Source organism: Anopheles maculipalpis, chromosome 2RL, assembly GCF_943734695.1.
Source record: "Anopheles maculipalpis chromosome 2RL, idAnoMacuDA_375_x, whole genome shotgun sequence".
Classification (NCBI taxonomy): Eukaryota; Metazoa; Arthropoda; class Insecta; order Diptera; family Culicidae; genus Anopheles; species Anopheles maculipalpis.
In genome coordinates, this window is record NC_064871.1 from 37851836 (window position 1) to 37876895 (window position 25060).

Here is a 25060-nt window from a genome sequence, read left to right on the forward strand (position 1 = left end):
TGTGGAGCTATATGCTTGTGTTAGCAAAAACCAACGAATGATCCCAACAATGGATCACAAGAAATATCTTTTCCAGGTATTACTGGTTTGTGATCCCGACTTTATGTGTTTTTCTTGATAAATTCTATCAAACTAACAATCGTTCTTGATGCGCAAAGAAAGGAAATCTAGTGAAAAAAAAACATCGATTGATATGTAATCTTTAGCAAAAAATGCGTCTTTAAAAAAAAACGAAGTTTCCAAAGCACCATTACCATACAAAATATCAACGAGAAATTAATCGCAAATTCGTTTAAAATTAAATTATGATTACATATCGTTTCATGCTTAACGAAACGAAATCCCTTCCACCTGTCAGTATTGCTGAAATCTGTATCAATCAATGTATGCTCTCAGGATAAGTTTCCCATTTGCAAGGGTCTTACAGCTTCGACAGATTGTCTTTCGGCAGAAAAACTATTTCAATTAATTCCAAAAGTTATCAGTCATTAAGTTGCCATTCCCCGACCGTAAGCCACCGATCGCCGCAAGTGGCTCCATGCCACGGCAATGGAGTGGTAAACAGAAACCAAAACTTTCTACCGTACAGGAATCTTCGCAGGCTTTCCGGTTCGAAGCGTCTGCAAGCGATTATACCCCATTGGATAAAGAATGAGGCACTGGAGAAGGGATAGATTTTATCCCTGTATCGGGGTGTAGCGTTTGCTGGCATCAACAAAACAAAAACACTCTCTCCCCGTGCGAAAGGAAATAGCCGGGATAGCGTAACGTAAGGGCGTAAAAAGAAACTTCCCGACAAACTAATAACACCACACACACTCACGATCGCTTCTTTGCAATGGAATGGATTCGATCGCAGGCGACAGATTTACAGTATAGTGCAAAATTCGGTAGGTTGGGCTGCGTTGGATATAAACTAGGCGGGCAAAAAAAAAATGGAAACCGTACAAAATTCAGACTGTGTTGGTGTTGCTAGAGATAGCTGGCTGGCCGTGTGTATGTTTTCGATGATAACAGTTTCTTGACGGTAAAGGGATGTAATTTTCGGAATAGGTAACATATTGTTCACGAACAATGGTGCTGCCTGCTGTCGAGGTGTCCGTTTTTAATCGATTCAAACACAGCAAACTGTACACCGATGTCTGGCAAGAGGGCGTAAGTTAGCTTCAATCTGTGTATAGGCCTCCGGCGGGTATAATGTGTTGATATTGAAATGTGTAATTATATCCATTATTATTAATATGCGTGATGGTGGGCTGTTAGCGATATTAATAAATAATTGCAAACATGATGCTCATTACAAAACTCAATACAAATCATTTGCCTCTGTTTTGCAAAATAAAAATGAACACAATCTGATATCTGATAGTGCTTTTAATTCATCGTTTAACTTTCGTTCCCGGCACTCACATTGTGAAGCCCTGTTAAAGTTAAAATATATTATTCCAAAGCAATAAATCTAAAGCTGTTCCCGTGTTATCCGCTTTGTTGGCTGAACCACGATGCTCCCTCAGCTTTGCACCGAACTCGAACATTAAATTATGCCGGGCGGAAAGCCACGGCTTTAAATTTACGCATGTTTGATGTCACGAAAACACGAAAAAGAGAAATCCCACAGGTCAAGTGCAACACATTTGCCATGACGGCCATTAATCATCGTACGAAAAGTGGCAAGCAATCGGTAAAGCATGCGAACGCAGGGATAGAAAAAATAAAACCCATTGAAACGGCAACGCGTTCGGGCCGCGTTCTGTAATGGACATCATCATTTTTCACCCAGCTCCCGACGGTCGTTCCTTCGTTGCGTTTGCGTACATTTTGTGCCACGGTGCGACCAAACAGTGGATAACTCTTTGTGCCCATATTCGTTCCCTTATCGTTGCAGATTCTGAAAACATTCCCGTGATCAAGTACGTAGCGGTAGCTGGGAAAAACATTACCCTCGACTGTCCGGGCGTTAACGAGCGTTCGCTGGTGGAGACGCTAGTTTGGCGTACATCCCATACCATCGCCGAGTACGTCAACGGCTTACCGTTGGTCAGCAATCAGCGGGTAAGTGTGGTGAGGCTGTTTATCGAGTGTGTGTGTGTGTGTATTATGTTGGGAGGTCGCTATCGACAATGAGCAGGTAAGATACTGTGGGTATTAAAGCTGGACGAAACAGGATGGTTTGGTAATGAAAAACTTGGATCATCTCCGTTAATCTGCTTACGGTGATGAAAATAATGGTCGACACACACAGTCATGTTTGACGCCAATGTGAGACAATTTTACGAGCTTTTTTTTTCAAACAAGCACAATTTAAATCTAAAAGAAATGTGACTGTCGTATCTATATATCTTAAGGATTGATTTTTCGCTTTAGTGATTATGAACTGTACTGCATCACATTAAACTTACAGTTTTTTTTTTGTGAGAGGCAAGGTATTTTAATGGTTGAATTTAAGTACCAATATTTGCTAACTATATTAAATGTTTTTATTTACCTTATGATTAAAAATATACTAAATATATAGTATACTATCTTGTGCACATGCTCTATGTTTATTTCAAGCACTGGGCGCCTCCATTAGCGGTAGATTTTCTTGTCAAACACCAGGCGTCTCCATTGCTGGTGTTCTAAATTCGTTAAAAGTTTGCTAATGCTGCAAATGGTGTAAAATAACTAAAGATGCAATATTTTTAGACATCATGCTGCACATATACTACAAATGATAAAGCAGAAAAAACTAACGAAGTAAATTCATCCGGTAGCATCATGAATAACGAAAATGTTCATTTTAATAACATGGCTAAAGAAGACATATAATATTCTGCTTCACTACCTTTTAGTTACCCACAAGTTAGTAATGTAACACAAAGATTCACATTTGATATTGAACAAATCAACCCGTGTTTCAGGAGCACCGCAAAAGCATCAGAGTTTAATTTTTAGGTTTCTTAATTCTAAGAAATAATTTCAGTCCGCAAAAATAAGTAAAACACGACTGAATATCGGATCTCACTTGAACAGTTTTTGCTTAACAAGAAATAATTATGCTGCTACGTACTATGAATAAGGTTTAGCAAGCTTTTACATGATTGGCATGACCCAGCATATCGTTACACCAAGAAGAAGAAGAAGAACACTTCAATGACTGTAATCGTTATTGAAACATACAAAGTGTTTGGTTTATTGTCCAACGGTTCAGTAGTTGTTGTTTTTCACATAAGGAAAATTACTTATCCGAATGTGCTCACAGAGAGAGTAATCTAAATAAAGCTCGTACAATAATATCCTGGGCAATTCTTTTCATGCGAGCATCATTTAAGCTCGCGTCCGTTATTACCGTTGTTTACTTTGTTTTAGGATGCTCCGTAGCACCTTGTGGCTTTCCTATGGTGGTATTATTGCACCGTTTCTTGAACAACGCAGTGCGTATAAGATTAATTAGTGCGTCTGCAACACTCGGCCAGCGAATATCCTAATGAATAGAATTAGTCCAATCGTCTACGTTTCACCAGCATCCTTACGTTGCGCTGCTCAATCACAGCGTACCTTCAAAACACACTTCATCCACGCAGCTTAGTGCTGCTTGAGCAGCTATTAACGCTCAAAACCATAACCTATAAGCTCGGCCCAGCTCGGCTACCATGCGTCCCATTCATTACCGAGCTAAGCTGACGGTTGGTTTGCTTGGGCGGAATTTCGCTCATTTATCCCAGCCAAAGACACTGACAAGCTTGCTGACCCTTTGCTTCAACGGACGCCCCTGGAACGTTTCTGCAAGAAAGCAACAACAACAACAACGGCAATAAAGAGAAAAACCCCTCGACACATCCGCATTCAGTGAAATAATGATGTAACTCATCATTTCGCTTCACATTTTGCCCCGAAACAAAGGTGCTCACTTAGTTGTGGAGCCCGAGTGTAATGATGATGTTCGAGTGTAATTATCGTCAGCTTTATCGACACATTTCTGCTCACACTCTTATCCGCTTCCTGTTCACCCTGGCTGCGGATTCCGTTCTGGATGGGTTGCGTCGTTTTTTGTCACCTGCCGGGCGTTTCCAGGCAGTCGATGGCAGTACCTGTGCAATACACTAATTACTACAACGACTTCTTTGTTATTACCCTTTGGTTCGTTTCAGCTCACACTAGTGGCTGATAATTTCAGCTTGCTGCTCAGCCCTGCCACCGCGTCCGATACGGCCGAATACAGCTGTCTGCTGAACGACCGGCACAACCCGGAAGCCATCGTTGACTTGCTGGTACAAGGTAAGCATAGTACAGCATAAACCTTTTGCGTGTCAAGCGACGGTACGCTACGGTACCGGGCTTATGTGGTGGCATCGAGTCACCCTCATCACAGTCCACCCAACCAATGGGCGTATGAGCGGCCGGAGTGGCAGTAAATCTCCTGTAACGTTTCGAAAGCACGTGAGACACGCGGACAGTACAGATTGTCGGCATTCTTCTGGCCACACCGGCTGACAAGAAAATGTATCATTTTCTTCCGGTTCCAGCAGCGGTTCCAAAGCTAACGATCTGACTTCATCTTGGCACAGCAACGACCTGGCCCCACCCTTGTTTTCTTGAACGATGCTCGGTTTTTGTTTTTCAGCCCTGTTTGCTACGTCTACATTCTTCTGCCTTTGCTTCACAGATGTACCTGACCCGCCCGGACGTCCGCTGGTCGTAAGCTTCACGTCACGTTCGGTCGATTTATCCTGGGCCCACTCGCAGGACCCTCGAAATGCACCGGTTACAAATTTCATCATCGAAACACGGTAAGGACAAACGCAAAGGAAAACCATTTCGTCGACATTATGTTTAGATTTACACCGACTTTCGTTCCGAAGCTCCCGACGGGACGGTTAGCCCGTTACGTCGTCTTCGCCGTCGGCCGGGAATACTTCCGGGAGCTGCTAGAATATTTATTTTACAACCTTTTCCTCTTCAAAACAAAACAACAAAAAATAGTCCCACTAAAACCACGGTAGCACATACCTTCGCAAACAACGAGTTAAGTGTAAGATAAATTGATTCCACTGGCAACTGGTTTTACCGGCCAAGCCGTCCTCCGCTGTGTGCTGCTGGTGCTAGTGAGGTATTTTCTCAGGCGCCGAGATGCCCTTGCGAGGCTATAAATTTCCTTTCGGTATTGATTTAGGCAAGATCAGTGAGAGAAGGTCCTGAGAATTTATGGTAAAGTACGGCCCTGGTGTGTTTGTAGAATGAGTTGTCTCGTTGCGTTGAAAGGAGTGGCAGATCAATAGCCGAAAGTAAACACTTGCAAAGAAATTGGGTAAGAAATGTATCCTCTTTTTTTCACTTGACGTTGAATGTGAAGGCGTAATAAATGAAGACTTTACTGCTTTTATTATGGAAAATGTAATCCATCATTAATTTTAATCATTCAATTAAATTACTTTCGATAAATGAAGACGTATTATTTGTTCCGTTAGAACATTGAATTCTTTCCCAAAAGTAGAATTTTTCATCTAATTTCCTCATTAATGTTCAACTTAATATTGAACATTGAAAAAGCTTTAAAAAATTTTGATCACTCTATTTATAATAATTCTGGTATGACTATGCTAACTGGAATGCTAACAGAAAACATTTAATAGCAAAATTACGATTGCTGGTTCCGGTTCATGTTTAGGCTCATTCTGTGCTCGAAACAAGTCTTAAAAAGATTTGCTACTTTATCATGACACGTTGGAATTGTTTGAAATTCTTGGAAATTTTTCATGGACAAATATCGTGAAAAATTCATCCCGACAAGGGCATCACTTTCGTTCATCGTTGCCACTGTTGCCCACCTCCCTGAAATGTCCCTACAGGGCATAAATATAGCAAACCCGATGGTTCGTAAGCCCTGGCAAATCTGCATCCCGAGCGAATGAGCATTAGCAAAATGGAAACTTTGGAACAGCCCCACGGAGGACGGAAAGTTCGTCCGGATCTCTTTTGTTATTATTTTCCACCTGGCTCACGAAGCAAAGACAAACAAAGCTCGGGAAATGTGATCCCCTAGAACACGCACAATCACGCACATTCACGCACACACGTACATACGTTCGGTGCGCAACGCAGGACACATGTCCTCCGTTCCCGAGGCCAAAATTTGCTGAGCAGAGGTGGCAGATGGGAGGGAACGCGTTCTTAAAATGGAGGATTATCAAACATTTTCCACCACCGCTCAGAAGCAAACGTTCACTTTCTTCACTACCGGTTGTGTCGTAACAAAAGTTATCTCTACCGTGCCCGCTCAGTTTTTGGCAAAAACCGCAACGCCAGGATGAAGCGGTTCGGTGGAACGGTTGGGTGAAATTTTTAATCTTCCCATAATACCTCACCGTTCTCAGCTTTGCAACGCGATAGGCTTTCGGTTTATGTGTCTCGATGAGGGTTTTTTTTTGCTTCGCGTATGTTTGCTTAAGTTTTGCGTTTAGTCGGATGAGAGAATACTTTTTTCTAGTTCCTCCCTTTTTGGTGGTCTATTCACAGGCGCCCAATACTCTGTGGTTTACTTGGTTGTAAATGTGTCATATCATATGGTAGGACAAATCAAGAAGCGGTTGAAGGGTGGGCAGTTGTGGTGTTTTTTTTTTTTTATTTTGTTTTCGAGTACTGCTGCGAGATGAAATTTATGACCGTTGCTGCACAGTACTGCGGATTGGGAATGTTTGCATGAACACATGCAATCGATTTGTGGCTTGTTTGCTTATGGTTAGAATATTGTATCGCAACACTAGTTCGTTAACTGTGAAATGGATAGTGGATAGTGGATTTAATGGCCGACACAACACTGAGTAGAAAGATAAAAATCGTTCCATTATCGAATATAACTTTAAACACAAAACGAGAAAAAGCAAGAGAGATAGAGAGCGATACAGAGAGAGATAGAGAGAGATAGAGAGAGAGAGAGAGAGAGAGAGAGAGAGAGAGAGAGAGAGAGAGAGAGAGAGATGATACAAAAAAAAACTAGACTAGTAATCATGAATAAAAAGCAAAATGAAGGATCATTTCACAAGTGTGAAAATTTAAGATTTTTATTTTATTTTATTTTATCTGAGTATGACGGCTATACAATATAAAAAATTTTAATGAAGTAAAAAAATCATTTATCTAGGAGGGCAGACTTACTAATACTAACTCCAATCATGGAAATAGCAATACAAATTTTGATTTTTTTTTAAGGAACAATACATTGAGCATAGGATTGAATTAAATGTATTTTTAGGTTTTTGCTGTTCGGTTAGCTCGACTTATTGATATAATTTGCTAAATAAATAAATAAATAATTTTCAAATAACATAATGTTTTTGGAGAGCCTGTTAACATGTATGTAATTATTGGATTACAATTATTGACATTTGAGACAGTATTAAATTAATTATGTTGAATATTACTAAAGATTTGAAGACTAACGAACCAACTACGTTTCATCGATAAGTTTAAAAAGCCAATTGATGGCCAGAGAGAAGTCCTAAGCTCAGTAAGAAAAAGATCAACTCAATCATTTAACATTGATTTTTCGACAAGTTTTTTTCTTCAAAAATCCAAAAATTATTACGTCACGAAAGCTGCTTTAAATTAATTTGTGATTTATTAGGTTGACTTCGAATGTAATATCCAGTTTAAGCAAAATTTGAACTGTGCACGACATTATTGAATTTAGCAAATCAGGGCTTTAAATTATTTCATTGATATTATTCACCAATTCAATTCACACTAATAACAACAGAGTGAAGAGGTTTAAATTGCTAACGATTTGGTCCATGTATTGATTTCAACGTAATCGATTAATATTGCCAATTTAGACCATAAAACATTGTTAAGCTAGGTTTATTACCAAGCAATGATGCAGCGATTTGATGCAGCTAAAGTATAAGTATTTATTCCATCATTTGTTTCAGAATTGGCGAAAATGGTGACTGGGAACAGGAACCACCGATACACACGAAAAGCAGCCAGGCAGCGTACCAGGTGACAGGGCTGCAACCATTCACCGTTTATAGCTTCCGGGTCATCGCCGTCAACAAGCTCGGTCACAGTCAACCGTCAAAGGAATCGTACTACTTCGTAACATTGCGTGAAGGTACGTACGCACCAGTCGAACGATCGTTATCCTAAGCTAGTGGTGTCTTTGCCCAAATATTTCTTCGCACGCTCCACCATAATTCATCCACCCGTACATTGCCAGGCTCTCTCCAGGTGGCATCCAATTAAGCTGTTCAAATTGGTAACCTCGTCCGCTACGGCCGAGGCACACAATTTAAATTGACCCAAGCACAGGAATGTCGACCACGACTGTGGGACGGTCTCGCCTCCTTTCGCTGAGAATGGCGAACCGAAAACGTGGCAAAGTAACACTTAAATTCCGCGCGTACAGGAAGCGTGAAATGTCTGTGCTTATGAAGGCGTCCTATGCCACGGTCGTAATTGTTGAATAAATTTAAATACATTGAATACCTGAACCAGTCGTATCGGGTTCCAGCATGAGCGGGGGGAGATTTTTTTTTTGCTTGATCTTTTCAAAGCATTTGATGTTTGGCGCGTTTACCAGTTGAAGCAGTATGGCCGGATGAACGCTGTAGAGACGTGCTGCCGAGTTGTACACAAAAGCTCGACCGGTGCGATCTGTTCGTTCGGTCGTAGAAATGTTCCATTTGGAAGGATGGACCGATTGTTAGCGCGTCTCCGATGTCCGTGAGGCCCGGCAAAACCGTCGTAGCGTGAAAATCAATTAACGTTGCCCGTAAGTGTCAGGCAAAGCTGCTTAATTTTCGGCTATCTGGCCCAGTCAGAGCCAGCTCGTTTCCGTTCGGTAGAAAATGGACGACAAAAACTCATTTCAATGGAATTGGAAAATGGTTCATTTGCTGAATTCTTATTTGTTAAGCGTTCACCTGCAATATAGCGCTATCGTGTAATGAGTGTTTCGCGAATGTTAATGGGCAGTTTAACAAATTAAAAAGAATCTATGGTACTTTTTTTTATTTGCATTATTCTGTACCATTTCCAAACCATCTATCAAACATCGCGGCTTCGAAAATCAAACGTTTGTTCAAGGTAAAAATTCAATTAGACCGTTTCAAATTGATGAGCTCATGTCTTTAATATAAAAAGAGAAAATAGTTTCACATATTCCGCATAACTACGAAACAAACCAAAACAAAAACTTGTATGCTCTTCTAACACCCAGTAGTACATTTAATTAAATTTAATTAGCGTTAAGTACGTTTCAAGTTGCCCCAAAACGAGAGAAACAACAGACAAAAAAAACTACACTAAATGAGCTGGTATTTTGGGATAATTTTTCCCTTCCGGACTTGCTGTGTGGCGCATTTGCGGTTGTATACCACCGGAAACCACATCCTCGACGAAAGCGGAAGTACGCTAAAATAGATAGTCCACCGGGACCTGTCCTAATGATCAAACTTACCTAATACCATTACCGGCCAACCTAACCGAGACCCCACACTGGGCTGCTGTCGACTCCGAACCTTTGCCGGACCAAGCACGTTGCCCATAATAGCGATGAACCATTTTTCATTTACGTATTCCATTTCGCTTGATATTGATTTTTTTTTTCTTTCGTTGTTGCTCTCTTTTCAATTTACTCTTCGTTTCCAGCTCCGACGGGAAAACCGGTAACAACAATCGCGCACAACACGTCCGCCACCTCTGTATATATCTCCTGGAAGGCACCACCGCCAGAATCGATACTCGGCGAGTTTCTCGGCTACCGGATAACGTACCGGCCCCGGGACTACCACACGGACGACGTCAAAGAGATCTACATTCGTGATAGCGCCGTCGAGGTGAGGAACGACAAAATTCGATTTGTTCGTGCCGGGTTGCTGGCGCCAGCCGGTCGTCTGTCCTCGTGGATAGGCAATGGGCCGGGCTAACGGGATGAACCTCGGGCATTGCGGTGAGGTGGGCCGGTAAGACACCCGAGCAGAGAAAGTGAACAGCTTTTCGGTCGAAGTGCACCGTCCGCGCACTATACACAAACACACACACACACGACCATGAAGTGCAGCTGCGACTGCAATTGCATCGAAGCGCACGGTGATGCACATAGCTGCTCTGCGCTGGGGCCCCATAGTTCACTAAATTATCCAATTTACAAACCCATGCTCGTATGCTCCCGGTCCGTCGTGCCCACATGGTTTTCCGCGCTCCAGAAATTGGAAAGTTTTCCATGCTTTACCTCGGAAAAAGGACTAGCTAATGGCAAAAGTGAAATAGAACGAAACGACGAGAAAAAAAGAGTTAATTTCTAATAGAAATTATCACCGTTTTCGCCTCCCCATGACATAAGTGTAAAGAATAGCCCTTTTTACGTGTAGGACGGACTCACACACCCAACTCTCACGGCTGCCCTCCTCCGAAAAGTTAATGTTTTTAGTTCGGCTAATCCATTTTCCAACCGGATGGCAAACCCAATTCGAACAAGTGCAGCACTAGTGTCTCGGGGTCGAGTTTGGGAGCTCATTTTTACATGAAATCATTTTGGGAAAGGGACACAAAGCGTGTCGGGGAAAAATGGGGATTTAGTTGGCAAGCAGCGTTTTTCTTTTTATCCTCCTTTTTTGGATCGTTTTTAATAAAGATTTATCTCCGTACCATTTGCTTGCTGGCTTGTGGGCCCATCGAACAGCATGTACTACAAAGTTTAAATGCTATTAAACTTGTTCATTTGCCGCTGTGAAAACTTTCGACACAAAACAGCTGAGAGTAGGCAGTAAAATGACTTTCTAATAGGTGCACATGATGCGCCACACTGATCCCACCGCATGGATAAGATTCTGAACAAAGGTTCGGACTTACGTAGATTAGGTACAAGCTACTAACCGATCAGTTCAGTTCAGACTAAAGAGAGTCTCCGATAGTATTTGGCTCAACAAAACGTACCACATGAGTAAAAAAGTCGGCTGGATTGTATCTTCTATACGTGGCATTGATGATTGTAACGCTAATGGGTTAAAGTAAATTATCAAAAAATATTTTTTCTATTATTATAGAAGAGATGTTTAACAATCTTGAACAAAGGCTTTTTAATTGTTCAGTCATAGCTATGAAATGATTATAAACTGTTTGTTTGATATGATCAACTTTAAATACTGTTTTGGATGTTAAAAGAACACATTAAATTGTGCTTTTTTGCGGCCTGTATTACTTCGTGAATAAATATGATTTACATTTGTTGGGGTGCATGTTTCGAAGTATGATCCAATGGCTTTTTACTTTACATTCAGACCATGTAGACTTCGTGGGCCTTCGAACTGTGCTGTGCTCAATCAACCATATTCTCTACATTCCATTAAATAGCAATTATTGGATTGTTATTTAGAAAATCTAATCTGAAATCGCTTTGTTTTTCGACGTTGGTCATAAATTAAGGTCACTTTTCAAATCTTCAGGTGCAATATATACGTTGATTATGTACTTTCTCATGTATATTTTTCACTCGTTCCTAGGGTTTTTGATGCGTGCCCGTATATTCTTACATGGGTATGGAAATACATCCACTTAATTAAATTTTATTTACGCTACATCTGCCATGCAAGTTAAGTAATATTATCTGAGAATAATTTATTTATACACCCTGGTTAGTTTGCATGCTAAAACAAGTAACAGCTTTACAGAGTTCCTTAAAGTGTTCATAAACTTTCAAACGAGCAATTCACTCTATGGTCTAGCATACCAATTAAAATTAAGAGATAAGAACCAAAATATATGGGCACTTTACAAAAAACCTCGTGACGAGAAATAAAATGTTTAGACACACTTAAAAAAATCCCAAAACGAGAACAAAAATATTTGGGCATTCAACAAAAACTGATTTGAAAACTAAATTTGAGGTAAACAATTTATAAACAAAACTATTCAGATTCTGAGATGTTGGCCCTTCACAGCTGAAAATGGAACCATAATCTAAAGAAGTTTTACAACGATTTTATAATTGAAATAAACCTTAGTGACAGCTTATCGTTTATTTATTCTTCTGTAAGGCGACGAAACATGCATTTTTAGGGCTGCCACCATAAGCAGCTTCGTATGAAACCATTTGATCGCGGAAACGCAGTTGTAAAAGGGAAGAAAAAAAAATTAAACCACATTTTCTATGTACACATGTTTCGCTTGTTCCATTGTCGTAGCAAAGTGTTAGTTAAAAATTAATAGGAACCACACTCACACAAATACGCTACAACGCAACATTAAGAAAACCCGTCGTCCAACGGCACGGAATTCAATTAAACTTTACACCCCAGCGTGATTTGCGATCACTCATTGTTTGCTGCTCATTGTTAATTTTCCTCATTTTTCTACGGTTTTGCTTTTGCTTCTTCTTTTCCCAAAACTTTTTGCTCTATTTCAACACGAACCCTTGCATTCGAGCAAGACTTTCCACGCGAGAATGTTCTACTGTTCGCTAGGATACCGAGCTCCGGTTCGATACCAGCATACCAGCAATTCCTGGTACGCTTCTCGGCAAGTAAGCTTTTGGCGTCCGTATTTGCACAAAAGTCGATGCTCGACATGGTGTTACCCGGTGGTGCTGGTTTCGTAGCAATAGGCATGGCCGTCGAACGATACCCCGCACAGTACCCGCACCACGCTTCCCGTGTGCTTTGGAGCAGAAAATGCATTCATCAGCAAACAATGCATAATAATTCTGTTTACACACGTAAATGCACCCTGCATCTGTGTCCCCACAGTCCACTCCCAGAGCGGGTGGGGTAGTGCAGTTGCTGCAGCCCGTGTCCTGAGTGTACGATCGAAATGCTTCTTTTATAGAGCGTACCTCGCTTCCATCGTGATGGGTGTTGGCCTTGCACAAAGATCTAGCTTTCTGCCCCTTCTAAATATGGTGCTCTGGACGAGTTTAGATAGCACACGAACTGCCACCCCACTAACGGGGTAGAGCGAGCGCAAGGGCCCGCCTGGGAACGGTCCCGGAACAGGAACGAAATCCTTGAAGCCGGTGTTGAGAAGCCAGCAGTGTTGGGCCGTATGTTTTATGGTTTAATGGCTTCCGTCGTGCAAGTGGAAAGTCATGTTTTCGGGAGCTTTCGACATCGGGTCCGATGAGTTGCCCTCACCAAAGGTAAAGTACTGTCGCAGGTCGCTGGAGGTGATTCGTACGGTGTAGCAGAAAATCATAATTACCACTAATTTAATGGTGCAAATTCTAACCGAACTGTAACTGCAATTTCGACCATTGCGGTAGTACGGTAGTATACACACCTCTACCGCCTAGCAAAAGTTCACCCGGGATGGTGATAGGTGGTCGATTGGAGAGGACGAAGAGAGGACTGGTGTAAGTTTTTGGGGTTTACAAAAAAAGGGGGAGGGTTCAACCGAAAAGTACGTAGCAACCGTCAGGACGATGGCCTCGGTAAAAAAAGGTTATGCATTAATTTCTCTTTCTTACTCGTACTACCTTCCTCTTTCGCTCATGACCTTTTTCTGTTTACCCAACACCGTTACAGAACCACGAAATTCATAACCTCGAAACGTACACGCAGTATCTGGTCTCGATACAAGTGTTCAACCCGGAAGGATTAGGACCGCCGACGACCGTTCTGGTTATGACAGATGAAGGAGGTAAGTGTAAACCTCATGGATGTTGTTGTTTGGTTGCCTGTTTTTTCCTCTTCTATCTTTCTTCGAGTGTTGTATTTGTTCAGTCTATTCCTTAACGACGCGTGTGTCCCTTGTACCGTAAAGAACCATCCTAATGGAAGCAATTAGAAGTGCAGCTCGAAATGGTTTTGGGTATTTTACATGCATACAAACCGCTTAACGTCCATCATCGGTAACATGGGAAAGAAAGCCGAGTCGAAAGTACATTTTATTCACGCACACGCACACACTTTACTGATCCGTCACCCTTCTGTTGCATTTTTGGTTAAACAGAGCTATTATGTTAGGCACTTAAACGTTATTCTTGAATATTGATTTTTTTTGTCAAATATACTTAAGTTTTCATATTCATATCAAAGCCTGACGATATGGTAGCAGCGGACATCGCACATTTGTTTAAAAAAATCGGTTTGAGCCTATGGGTAATTTTGTCTTTATCTTAGCTTAACGAACTTAGGTCACATTGGCCGTCTAATTACTTACTAAAACTAGCTGATAACAACTTAATTGTATAGTGAAGATCGCCAAAACTGCCTAAACTAAAATTTCTAAATACAACTCCATATATCCGTAAAGTTATTACTTTGCTTAGATAAGCAGTGCAAGAAACCTAATGTAGGCGAGAGATAGAGAAACGTGAAACCAATCAAACTTTTACTTTGTAGTCATTTAAATCTGAATCGATTGTTGAAATTTGTATAGTCTTTAAACGTTCTTGATTTTTATTTATTTTTTTCTAAAGGAATCTAGGAAAACAAATTTCCTTTCCTAGGAATCTATGAAAGGTTCGGATGGCGGTAGAAAAATGTTCAAACAAATAAAAATTTTTGAAAAATTTCCCATCAAAGGTAGTCATTTAACATTTGCCATGGCCGGCAAAAACATGCATTTGGGCATATTTATGGGTAGCTTTTTCATTTTATTTTTTAATTCCTCCTCAGTTTTCATGACTAAATTATTGGAGAAGATCGCACGCTTGAAGTTAGCACAGAAATTCTCGATAGGACGCAGCTGGGATAGAACGTTGTGTGGGTTAACCGACTTAGGTACCACATCGATGTTCTGCCAAAGATGGCTTTGAGCAGTGGCTGACGCCAGATCCGACCGAAACACCGTGTCTTTGCCCTTATGGTGTTTCTTAATAAACGCCGAAAACTCTGCCAGGCATTTCGTACTAAAAATTTCCCCGATCATGTTCAATTCGTAGCGAAAGAAGAGCGGATTTGACATCCCATTCTCGCTGAATGTCAACCACATCAGCAGGTTCTTGGAGAACAAATGAACTTCCTCTCGGAGCAAACCCCCTTCTTGGGGGTAGTAAAATGCGAAGTGCTCTGAAAGTCATTGCCACCCAGCGATCGCTTCCTTCCGCTTCCTGACATGTACGTTCATGTTCGCCAGGTACCAGTTTCCTTCGAAGTTTCTTGTCACTCAGGGTAATCGGCCGTCGGGTCCGCTGGTCTGATTGGTATCCAATAGGGTCAAGATGTTATAGATTCCGTAACGAGCGTACCGGGCGTTCACAAAGTACCGCACGATATACATTTTTGACGCGGCGAGGTCCCGTTCTTGAATTGTGCATACTTCTGGACAGAGTTCCTGTCAAATTTTGTCCACTGGCTCTTGGATTAATATGCGGTGCGACTGAATTCATGAAAATTAGGTAATTTTGGTCCATTTTGCTCAATGCAAACGTTGCTCGCTTTTCATATCAATTTTGTTTTAAGGTGAACAATTGAATTGAATTAATAATACAAATGCAAGAGTATCGAACATACTGGGAAAATGATTATGGTGTACAGAAATACCTTTGAAATTATTATTTTTATTTAAAATAATTCTAAATCTACGGCACGCAATGCTGCTATGCTAAAGGTCATGTAATATATAGTTAGCAGCATATTTCCAACATTCTTGCTGCATATTAACATGCAAATAAATTGTTTGCTGTCTCAAGATCCGGATTTTACCTAGCATTCTACCATACCTGCTTTTCATCGTAAGATACGTCCGATGGCTCCAAAAGTGAGAGGACAAAAACATTTTCCAGCACATCTTTCACGTGTTAAGCGAAATATGCTATTCATCGTGCATCGCGCAATCAGCTGGAAGGGTGAAATTTTTGTTTTACCATTTTCAAACATTCTTTTCCCACCCAACTGGACATAGCACAGCGGAGAAGGGAAATAAAATTCGACAGTACTGTCCAGGATCTGCTTGCTTGTTTGGGAAAACAAAATCTTCCACAGAAATAAAATACGGGATGCTTAAAAAACATTCCGCACAAAATTGGACGACACAAATTCTTGTCCGTTGCGGAATATCTCACTAAAGCGTGCTACCAAAGCACCATGAAAAGGCTTTTTATTATACTTTTTTTTTAGCATCTGTTATTAATTTCACACCTTCGTGTGTACCTTAGGTGTTTGATCGGATGGTACGTATCGGTGGTATCGTATCGAGAATAAAAAAAAAGTACTGAGGAACGTTTTTGTTTACATCACACTATATTTTAGTGTGGAATAGAACTAAATGGATGTAGCGTTCCCAATTTTTTTTTTCCAGCTATACGACCGTCCGGAGCTTATGGAATGCTTTAGAATTGTGCTACCCGTCCAGGATCGGTACACGAAACATCGATCGTGTACGCTGTGTATCTGCATCGGTAACGGGGAATTCGATTGACGGTGAAACGTTACCTTCCTTTTGCAATGCTGTTTTATCGAACTAAACCATTGCAGGCTCTTTTTTTTAATGCCTCGTTATTTTTGTCTTTCTTGTTGTCTTTTACAATCATTCCGTTCCGGAAAAGTGTCAATGAGAAATAGAGACATCCGATGGCAGGGCAAACCTTACCCTACGGGGTACGGGACAAACAGCTTTTACAAGCGCATGTTTGAATTTTATGAGCTGTTGTGCGGATGGGTATGCTGGGTTTTTTTTTGTTTTTTGCTGCTTGTCCATCCAGCAACGACATAGCAGCGACATGGAATTTACAATTTTATGTGATTGCACGATCCAACAACGCAAACGCAATAACAAGATCATCCGAGTACGCAACAAACCGGTCGAGGTGCTTGGGTGCGGTAGAGAGATACCGGAGATACGAGAGACAAAAAAAGATGCAGCTTGCAACGAAAACTGCAGCAGTGTTCCATCATGATAGTGCAGCATTCGACCCTATGGGGCCCTGTCCGTCAAATGCTAGAAGAATGCAGCGTTCTGTAGGGCAGCGATGCATCGTGAATTTTCCATTTTGGTTTATTTGCTCGCTGCAGCACATGGCACCGATCGCGGGATCATTCGTAAAAACCAAAAAAAAAGGTGACCAAAGATTCCCTGGATCAGTGGACGTTCATGGCCGAGATAAAATTGACCCGTCGTGTCAAAAACGTTTGTTTTGCCAATCGTTTGATTCTTCGTATCTACACGCTTTTTTTTTTGCGTGGAATGAAGCAATGAACTGCTAGTAGTATGCTGCAAAAAAAAAGCGGATCGGCAGAATATCTTTGCGTGGAACCTTTGGGGGTTTGGGATTACGCTTTTAATTTTCGACCCCATTCTGTCCGTTGCATATGCAAATGTGAGAAAAACAGCCGAAGATCCATCATTGGGATGGATGGATCGACGACGCCGTATCCAAGTCACAGTTAACCGTTAGTTCGTTAGTGCATGGAATCGTTGCTCGTTCCCACTAGAGCTAGGCAATACTATTGCACTGCGATCGTGGAGCATCCTGGCACATTTGCATCTGGCATGACGCTTATGCAATCCATCTGTTATGCAATTTCTTCCGCTGCGAAACATAATCATTACGGTCGAACAAAAATATCTTTTTCCATTCGCATGCTTTACATCTGCCCCTCGCAACAGTGCTCCGTACCGGTGACAACCCGCCTGGGACAAGAAGTGGAACCTTGGTACCAAAGCAAAGTGCAAAGAACGCGCGAACGCAATCGGCCGGAAGGCATGCAATGCGATGGCAAACCCCCCCCTCGTCCCCCAACCTAAAACAACCGACAAACCGGAAGGGGTGTGTCGTAGAGCATTTGGGGGAGGGGGGTTCGGATAGTGGTTGGTTTGCAGCAAGGTATAAATGCCTGCACTGCAGACGCTTCTAATGTTGAGTACCGTTTCGGGCGTGAAATGATGTCAACGGTGAAGGCAGTAGTAAAAGTTGAAAGCAACATCAACATCTTCCGCGCGCGCCGCATTAATCCTCGGGATGTGTAACAGTTTTGCAAATTTGCAGCCACGAAAACTCCCATCCCACGACCATGTCTCGCCAGCTAGGAGGCAGAGGGGGGAGAGGAGGGGGGGGGGAAGATGAAAAAATGGTAGGCAAAGGCAAGCATTGAAGTCTTGCGCTTTGTCTCGTTTCTGTTGGAGTGACGTGTTGTGTCCTCGCCGGTGTCATCGTCGTCCTCGTGCATATGTTGAGCGATGAAGACAAAGGATATGCTTTTTTTTCTTCTTGTGCCACCTCCCATCATTGGTACAACCCTTGGCAAAAGGCGAAGGGGGGAGGGGGGGGGGCGGTAAGTCAAGTTGCCAGGTTGTCGTGGGGAGGGGGATACGAATAAATGGTTCATCATTAGCAAAGTACATCTCCCAATGGAAACACTAAACTCAGACGAATGAAATATGGACAAGAAGGCACATACAGCATCGTCATCATCATCCTTGGCTCGATGCAATGACGTTAAAAGGTTGGGCACATCGTGAAATGGCGAATCCCGGTGGACGACCATCACGGATTGCACGACACGCCAACTTCCCGGGCATGTTCTACAGCACGCGAAGATACTGGGTGATGCGAAGAAAAAAAAAAGAGGAAAGAAAAAAAAAGCCCCTACCTTGAAGGTGTGCAACCTACTACTACTACTTCTACTATTGCATCATGCACCAAGATGAAAACCAGTCTCTAGATTAAGAACGACGACTCAATGCTCCATTCGGCGTGAGCTGTTACCCCGCAGCAAAACATCCTGCCACTTGAAGCGGTGTCTCCTTGTGCCATTCGCCTGCACTTCAAGTGGACCAAGTGGGCGTAGAGACAGAAGAAATAGGAAAAAAGCTATACACAACTGACATCCATATAATGAGCTTTGTTTTCCATTCGAGCTATGATTGCAACGACTAGCCATCCTTCGCTGCTTTGCTAACGATTGTAAGGAAGGGATTAAGAATGGCGGAAGCTGGCTTTTCTTCTTGGTGCTCTCGTGCTCGTTTTGCTCCAGCAAACAGTACGCAGGCACGCACACACACACACATGCCAGTTTAATAGGGTCTTGTGGGCTGGGATGGGAAATATTTTCCTACGTAAGAAGGATATCCTCCTTCAGTCACAATCCGATCACAGAACTAAGAAAATTAATTTAAAAATACTGCTCTATTCATTGGCTAAAAGAAATGGGAGCTAGTAGTAGTAGTTTTCGGTTGTATTTTGGAATTTCGACAACAGCAACGTGCAGTCAAATGCAGCTAATTAACCACGACAGAATTCAATTCGAAGTTATTGCTTTTTTTTTTTATCCTTCTCATAAACTTTATTGAAACGCGCACACACGAACGTGACAAGGAAGCAGACTTTGAAGGCGCCCAGCCACACACCAAACGTCTCAACACGCATCAGGGCCCAAGAATTCAAAATTCCTTGAACTGGAATCGTCACGGTTTTGACCGTGCCAATAAAAAAAAAAATAAAAACGTTGGCCGAGCTGGATGTGCACAGACCTCCCCTAGACTCATTGGCAGCCCGTTAACGGGCGCATCATCGATTCCACTTTTCGTACTGCGGGTTGCCTAATAGGATTACCGCGGGGATGGTTCACCGTAGCGGGCGCTCTACTCTGCACTGGTGTGAAAAATGCCCCTCTCAAACACTTTCGGTACATAAGACACGGAAAAGCGAGACAGGAGGTGAGGAAAAAAACACACAAACCCAGAGAGCAATCATCTTTTCCATCGAAGCTGCAAAATAGTATTCTGCAAAAAAAAAAAAAATGTTTGAACGAATTGAACTTTCTACTTTACCAACCAACTCATTCCATTTTGCTGCGGTGGGATCTGGTTGGATAAGTTTTTTTTTCCTTTTTTTGAGTCTGCCGAATTTTGATTACCCTCAGATCGTAGGATTGCCTCCCTGGGGGATAGCTGCCCGTGTGGCGCAGCGAAGGTGGAAAAAGATTGGGCATTCAATTATAAAAGAAAATTATCACATTTCCACATCTCCCTCTCTCTATCTCTCTTATATGCCCAATGTGTGCTGTCTTCATCTCGGAGGGTAGCTTTCATGAAAACTCGCTTCGTTTAATTATTATAATCGTTTTATGTGTTTCTGTTGGAATCGTATAGTGGTGAGAGGGGAAAAAGAATGGTGCATCTTGGGATCTGCGGTAAGAATTTCAAACCGAGTTCACGAGCTAGCATATAACGAGTCTCTGATGGTTGGAAATGTAAGCAAATTCTAAAAATACATTCGCTTTTAGCTGGAATCAATTTATTATTTTACCCCTTTAAGTACGTAAAAAATGTGTCTAACATGTGGGGTAATAATAAAACTTCAAAATCGGATGAAATAATCACAATCGTTTCCGATGGACGTTCATTTGACGGTATAGTGTTTTACGAATTGCAAACATATTGTAGTTCATAACCTCACCACCAGAGACCGCTCGGTGCGTTTGCACTCGGATGCGAAGCGTTTGCTGTTTGTTCACCCTGTGTCCGGGAGTGGCATCAAGCGTTGAGCTAAGCACGATAAACATGCAGCTGACAGGCTTACTGTCAAAACAAATATGGCTTTCGAGCAAGCTCGTACCGTAGGCAGGGTAGTGTTTAAATATGCTCAAAGTTTGGTGAAAATGCGTACAAGAAAATGTTTCAACCGTAGTAAATAAAGCGAGAAAGTTGTTCGCTCAGTTATATGCCTGAAATCGTGCGCGAAACGCGGTGTCGTGCTTTTTCACACCATTAGCAGGAAAATACAGCGGGTGAAGAATAAGAGTAAGAAGAGCCAAGCATTGAAATCGATCGAAACACCCGTGCCGCCTCCCCGTACGCTGGAGAGCACACCATACGAGAGCAAAAGGAGGAGAAAAAAAACCCGCCCCGAACCAGAACCGTGAAAAAGTTTGCACTGGTTTGGCACCCTCTTCCTCTTTCGCCGCAAGTAAATCACACATTCCGCATTTCTACCGCCGTGCAAACCGTCGTAGATGTCCCTGCCTGTACCGTGACACCGTTGTAACGCTCAATTGATGGCAATTGAAACTGTGAACGAAGCATCCGCCGAGAATTAGTGTGGGGCGTCCACTTAACTGACCTTACCCCCTGCAATTGACTTTTTTTCTTCCTACTGCACTATAAACTGATTACTGGTGGTGGCCGTGCTCTCGAGAGAAGGAGCATTTGGGGAAATTTTTGTGTGGATCTGCTGATGCGAGACATATGTTTCAAACGTGTACAATGAAACGAAAATCGAAACCTGTGTCTTGTGCAAGTTTGGCACCGCTTGCCACCTCTGCCCTGCTGCAGACCGTGATGCGTTGGGAATAGAACAAAGAAGCCAGATAATCTGTAGGGTCGTAGGAAAGAAAATTCGGCAACACGACGATTGTGCTCCAGCTGTGCCAGTACCACCAGACCTCAGACCGGAAGTGTGGTGGACAAAGGGACCGGCAATAGGAGTGCGTGGTTGGTGTCGAGTGAAAAAAAAAAATTGCGAAGAGTTGCAAATTTACTTCCGAATACCGGCCTACACAGACGCATACGAAGCTCACGCCCTACACCTTGTGTCCCGGTGCGAAAGGGTCCCACTCGTTGTGAAAGAGAAGGAAAAAGTAGCATTGAAAAGAATTGAAAATGAAGATAATAACTATTCACAACATGTTCGCGGTTCTGCGTGCCCTATTGATAATGGTCGCTGCCTTCGCTAGCTGCACTGTCTGGGCACTTCCTACGGAATCGACGGTTCCGACACGCTCGAATAATTTGCCGCTGGAAATAATCTCGACCACCTCCACCACTGCCAGACCGTTAGCATCGGAAGCATTGGAGAGCACACCGCCTCTGGCCGCAATGGAGCACGAACCGTACCCACCCTCCTCCATCCTCCACCCGTACGATGCCGGCGACGGTAATAATGGTGAAGATGGTGTGTTGGATGAGCTCGAACAAGACTTTGAGGAGCCCCGAGTACTTCCGCTGAAATCTTCCTCCACGCCGGCAGTGGTGCGTGTAGTGCCGATAGAGCAGGCGGCAAGCAACGATGAACCGCACACTTCCACACACGATCCAACATTTTCGGCCGATGACGATATTGGTAAAATAGCACTTTGGACTACCACTCGGGGTCTATCTTTATTTTGGAATTTATTTGGATTTGTATTTGTGGTGGTTTATGAGTGTAATAGGGATTACATCAATTTAAATTACCGATAGACGTGAAATAATTTTGGTTTCACCATTTTGGGATTAATCTTTTCCATATTTTGATTATGTTTCTCAGAACCGAGCCCACCCCAAAACCTGACCGTGCTGGAGGTAACCTCCACCACTATCAAACTAACTTGGCGCGAACCGGAGAAAGCAAACGGAGCCATCCACGGATATCGTGTGTACTATATCCATCAAAACCAAACTGATCTGCACATGCCAATCCTAAAGCTGAACGAAATGCAGAATTCCGTCTATCATTACACTCTTTCGAATTTAAGTAAGTAATCTGTAGGACAAACTGCTCCACTGCAATGCTCCTCATAATGGCTAATATATGCTTTCACTCTATTTTTATAGAACCTTTTTCCGAGTATCGCATCTTGGTGACGGCATTTACGAAAAAACACGACGGTAAACCGTCCGAGGTGACGCAGCGTACCGACGTCAGTGGTCCGAGTGCACCGAAAGTGGTCAACCTGACATGTCACTCGCACAACGCATTGTACTACGGTTGGCGCATACCGCAGACGTTTTACAACACGATCGATCTGTACATCATCAGCTATCGGAACATTGCGTACCACGAATTTCGTGAGATTCGTATCACAGTCAACGCTTCCATCATGGAAACTTCGGTACGTTTGAATCTTGCCGCTAGGGTTTGCAATGTAAGATGAAACTGATTTGTTTTGTGTTTCTTTTACTTTTTATTGCTAGCTGATCATTCCGAACCTTACGAGCAATGCGGTGTACGAGGTGAAGGTACGTGCAGCATCGGCCAGTGTGATTAATCCCAAGCAAATCATTCTCGGATCGTACTCGGAACCGCGTAAGGTAAGCCTGTTAAAGACGCTTTTGTTTAAAAAGTGAGTTGCATGTACAATTATTTGAATGTTTTTTTTTTTCCTTTGCTTAGATATCTCTTCAGCCGAACTGTGAAAAGGCTCCTTTAAAATCTCAACGACAGGCGTACGATGATTATGATTTGGCTGTACTGGCTGGGATCGTGTTTAGTTTCACCGTTCTGCTGCTTATCGTGCTGGCGCTAATACTGTGGAAGTAAGTGACTTATGATAATTCTTAAACTGATCGTATTAACATTACCAAAACCATTTCAAGCATAATTCAAGCATATCGTTTAAATATTTGCACTTGCCGGCATAAGTTATCAATGCACACACGACACGCGTATGATAATAACTTTCCGTATGTTGAGGCGTAGCGTGCCAACTTGCCAAATCAAGCGTTGGTACGATTACGCGTGACAAGTTTAGTAAACAATTATTAGACGCGTGCTGCCGCCGGCTCGTGCCAGCAGTTCCGGGTTTTACTTTCGTTTTTAGATTCACCCTCGAATGTGGTATATCGGTGCATACCATTGCTTATCGTTCGCAGTGCGGAACTTTGCGTGAATTTGGTGAACATTGTTAGCATTAATTTGAAATATCAATAAATAAGTGCAAGGAAAAGAGAACCTGCCGAGAAGGAGAAAGATTGAGCCTGTAATGATAGAAGCAGTAAGAGTGGCAATGGTCTGCAATTTTGTCACGGAGTTTAGAATGGGCGAGAGTTGTACCACTTGCGACTGAACACTGCACGCGTATCCAATTTCAAACATTGTCCGGACCTGTTCAGTTGAGCAAACATGATCCGTCTTGTGTCGTGTTCGTAAACAGTGCGATATGATAACTTATGGACGCATGGATCCACCTATGAGTGATGAATTCTACGGATATGTGTATTATTTTCCCCAGCTTACAGGGTTTAGATCTATACAATGGATACGTTTTTGAATCACTGAGGTGAGTTTTTCCAATCGAAAGCGAATTGTTTTAAGCTTCTTACTGAAATGATTCTGCAAATCCGCTATTCGCAACTGCTGCAATCTAATGAATGCTGCAATCTAATTTGAAACTATTTGAAAATACTTAATGGACCGTCATAGTTAATTATAAATATTTGAAAATATTTTTTTTTATTCGAAAATTACGAATTGTTCGTTTCTGATACTATATTTTACACCAAATAGTTAGTTGTCGTTGCACTCTATTGTGCAATTAACACATTTCATGAATGGTATTTCAAGTTTATTTGAATTTAAATCAATATATCAAAGTTCTTCCGAATGACGTTAGAACGTGCTCGTTGCTCGATCATTACGATCATTATTAGTTGTCATAAGAAAGATAAGAAAAACCACCACCTTTGCGAATCTCAGCTTCGGTACTTCTCCCATATCTCTGTTTCTGCTGTGGAGAAGGCGAGCGAACATCGCGAACGGCACATGGCTCAGTTTTTGTGTGACATCGCGCGCTTACGTACAGGCAAGCGAGTATCGGCGTCCGGCAAGTGAAACCGGTCGTTCGGTTCGACTGCTAAGCGATACCACCACCCTAAACAACAACAAAAACGACGCAACGCAACCGTCGGGCAGTAGTGACAAGGACGATCGTAAAAACAACCTTGTACCTTCAGAGCGCAATTGAGAACGCGAAAACGTTTAACGGTCGAATCTGTCCGGAACATAGTGTACTGAAAAAATGCGTGCGATTTAAATCGCAATTTTCAGCTTTGTGTTTTTAAATGTTTTTGGTAGTTTACATATACTGCCTTCCGTGCTTGTGCAGCTGTGACTACGACCGAGAAAACTTACACAGAATCAGTAAATAATCGCGATACTCTAATAGATGGAAAGCAACTCAACATTTATTTGCGTCTTTTATATGCGCTGTGAGAGATGAGGGAAATATTTTTGCATTTATCAGACCATTGTGCCTGTATTTAGTTTTGAGTGAGTGAGGATCATTTTCAACTGTCCAGTTCATGCAAACCGCAATGCCCCCTTGGTGTGGATGGATTAGGTGAGTTTTAAAACCCGTTGCACGGTGGTGGACAGTTCGTGGATTATTCTTGTTATGTGTCCTAGAAATAATGGCCTGTTTCAAGTTACTATCAATCAGAATGTACG

The 25060-nt window shown here is 42.3% G+C and overlaps 2 protein-coding genes across 3 annotated transcripts in view; one reads left to right on the plus strand and one right to left on the minus strand.

The window, feature by feature from the left end:
- Window positions 1–25060, minus strand: part of LOC126567112 (synaptic vesicle glycoprotein 2B-like) — a 167565-nt gene that overhangs the window by 78818 nt on the left and 63687 nt on the right. The window lies entirely within an intron of this gene.
- LOC126556747 (tyrosine-protein phosphatase 99A) overlaps window positions 1–25060 on the plus strand; it is a 39407-nt gene that overhangs the window by 7907 nt on the left and 6440 nt on the right. The window contains exons 2-11 of one of the 2 annotated variants that reach the window (XM_050212217.1): window positions 1886–2052; window positions 4131–4257; window positions 4646–4769; window positions 7908–8089; window positions 9628–9815; window positions 13497–13611; window positions 22163–22369; window positions 22450–22727; window positions 22810–22926; window positions 23009–23151. In XM_050212217.1, the coding sequence (XP_050068174.1) occupies window positions 1886–2052; window positions 4131–4257; window positions 4646–4769; window positions 7908–8089; window positions 9628–9815; window positions 13497–13611; window positions 22163–22369; window positions 22450–22727; window positions 22810–22926; window positions 23009–23151 (1648 nt within the window). Of the gene's footprint in view, window positions 1–1885; window positions 2053–4130; window positions 4258–4645; window positions 4770–7907; window positions 8090–9627; window positions 9816–13496; window positions 13612–21506; window positions 21977–22162; window positions 22370–22449; window positions 22728–22809; window positions 22927–23008; window positions 23152–25060 lie in introns of those variants that run through there. The other variant, XM_050212218.1, reaches the window with a different exon arrangement.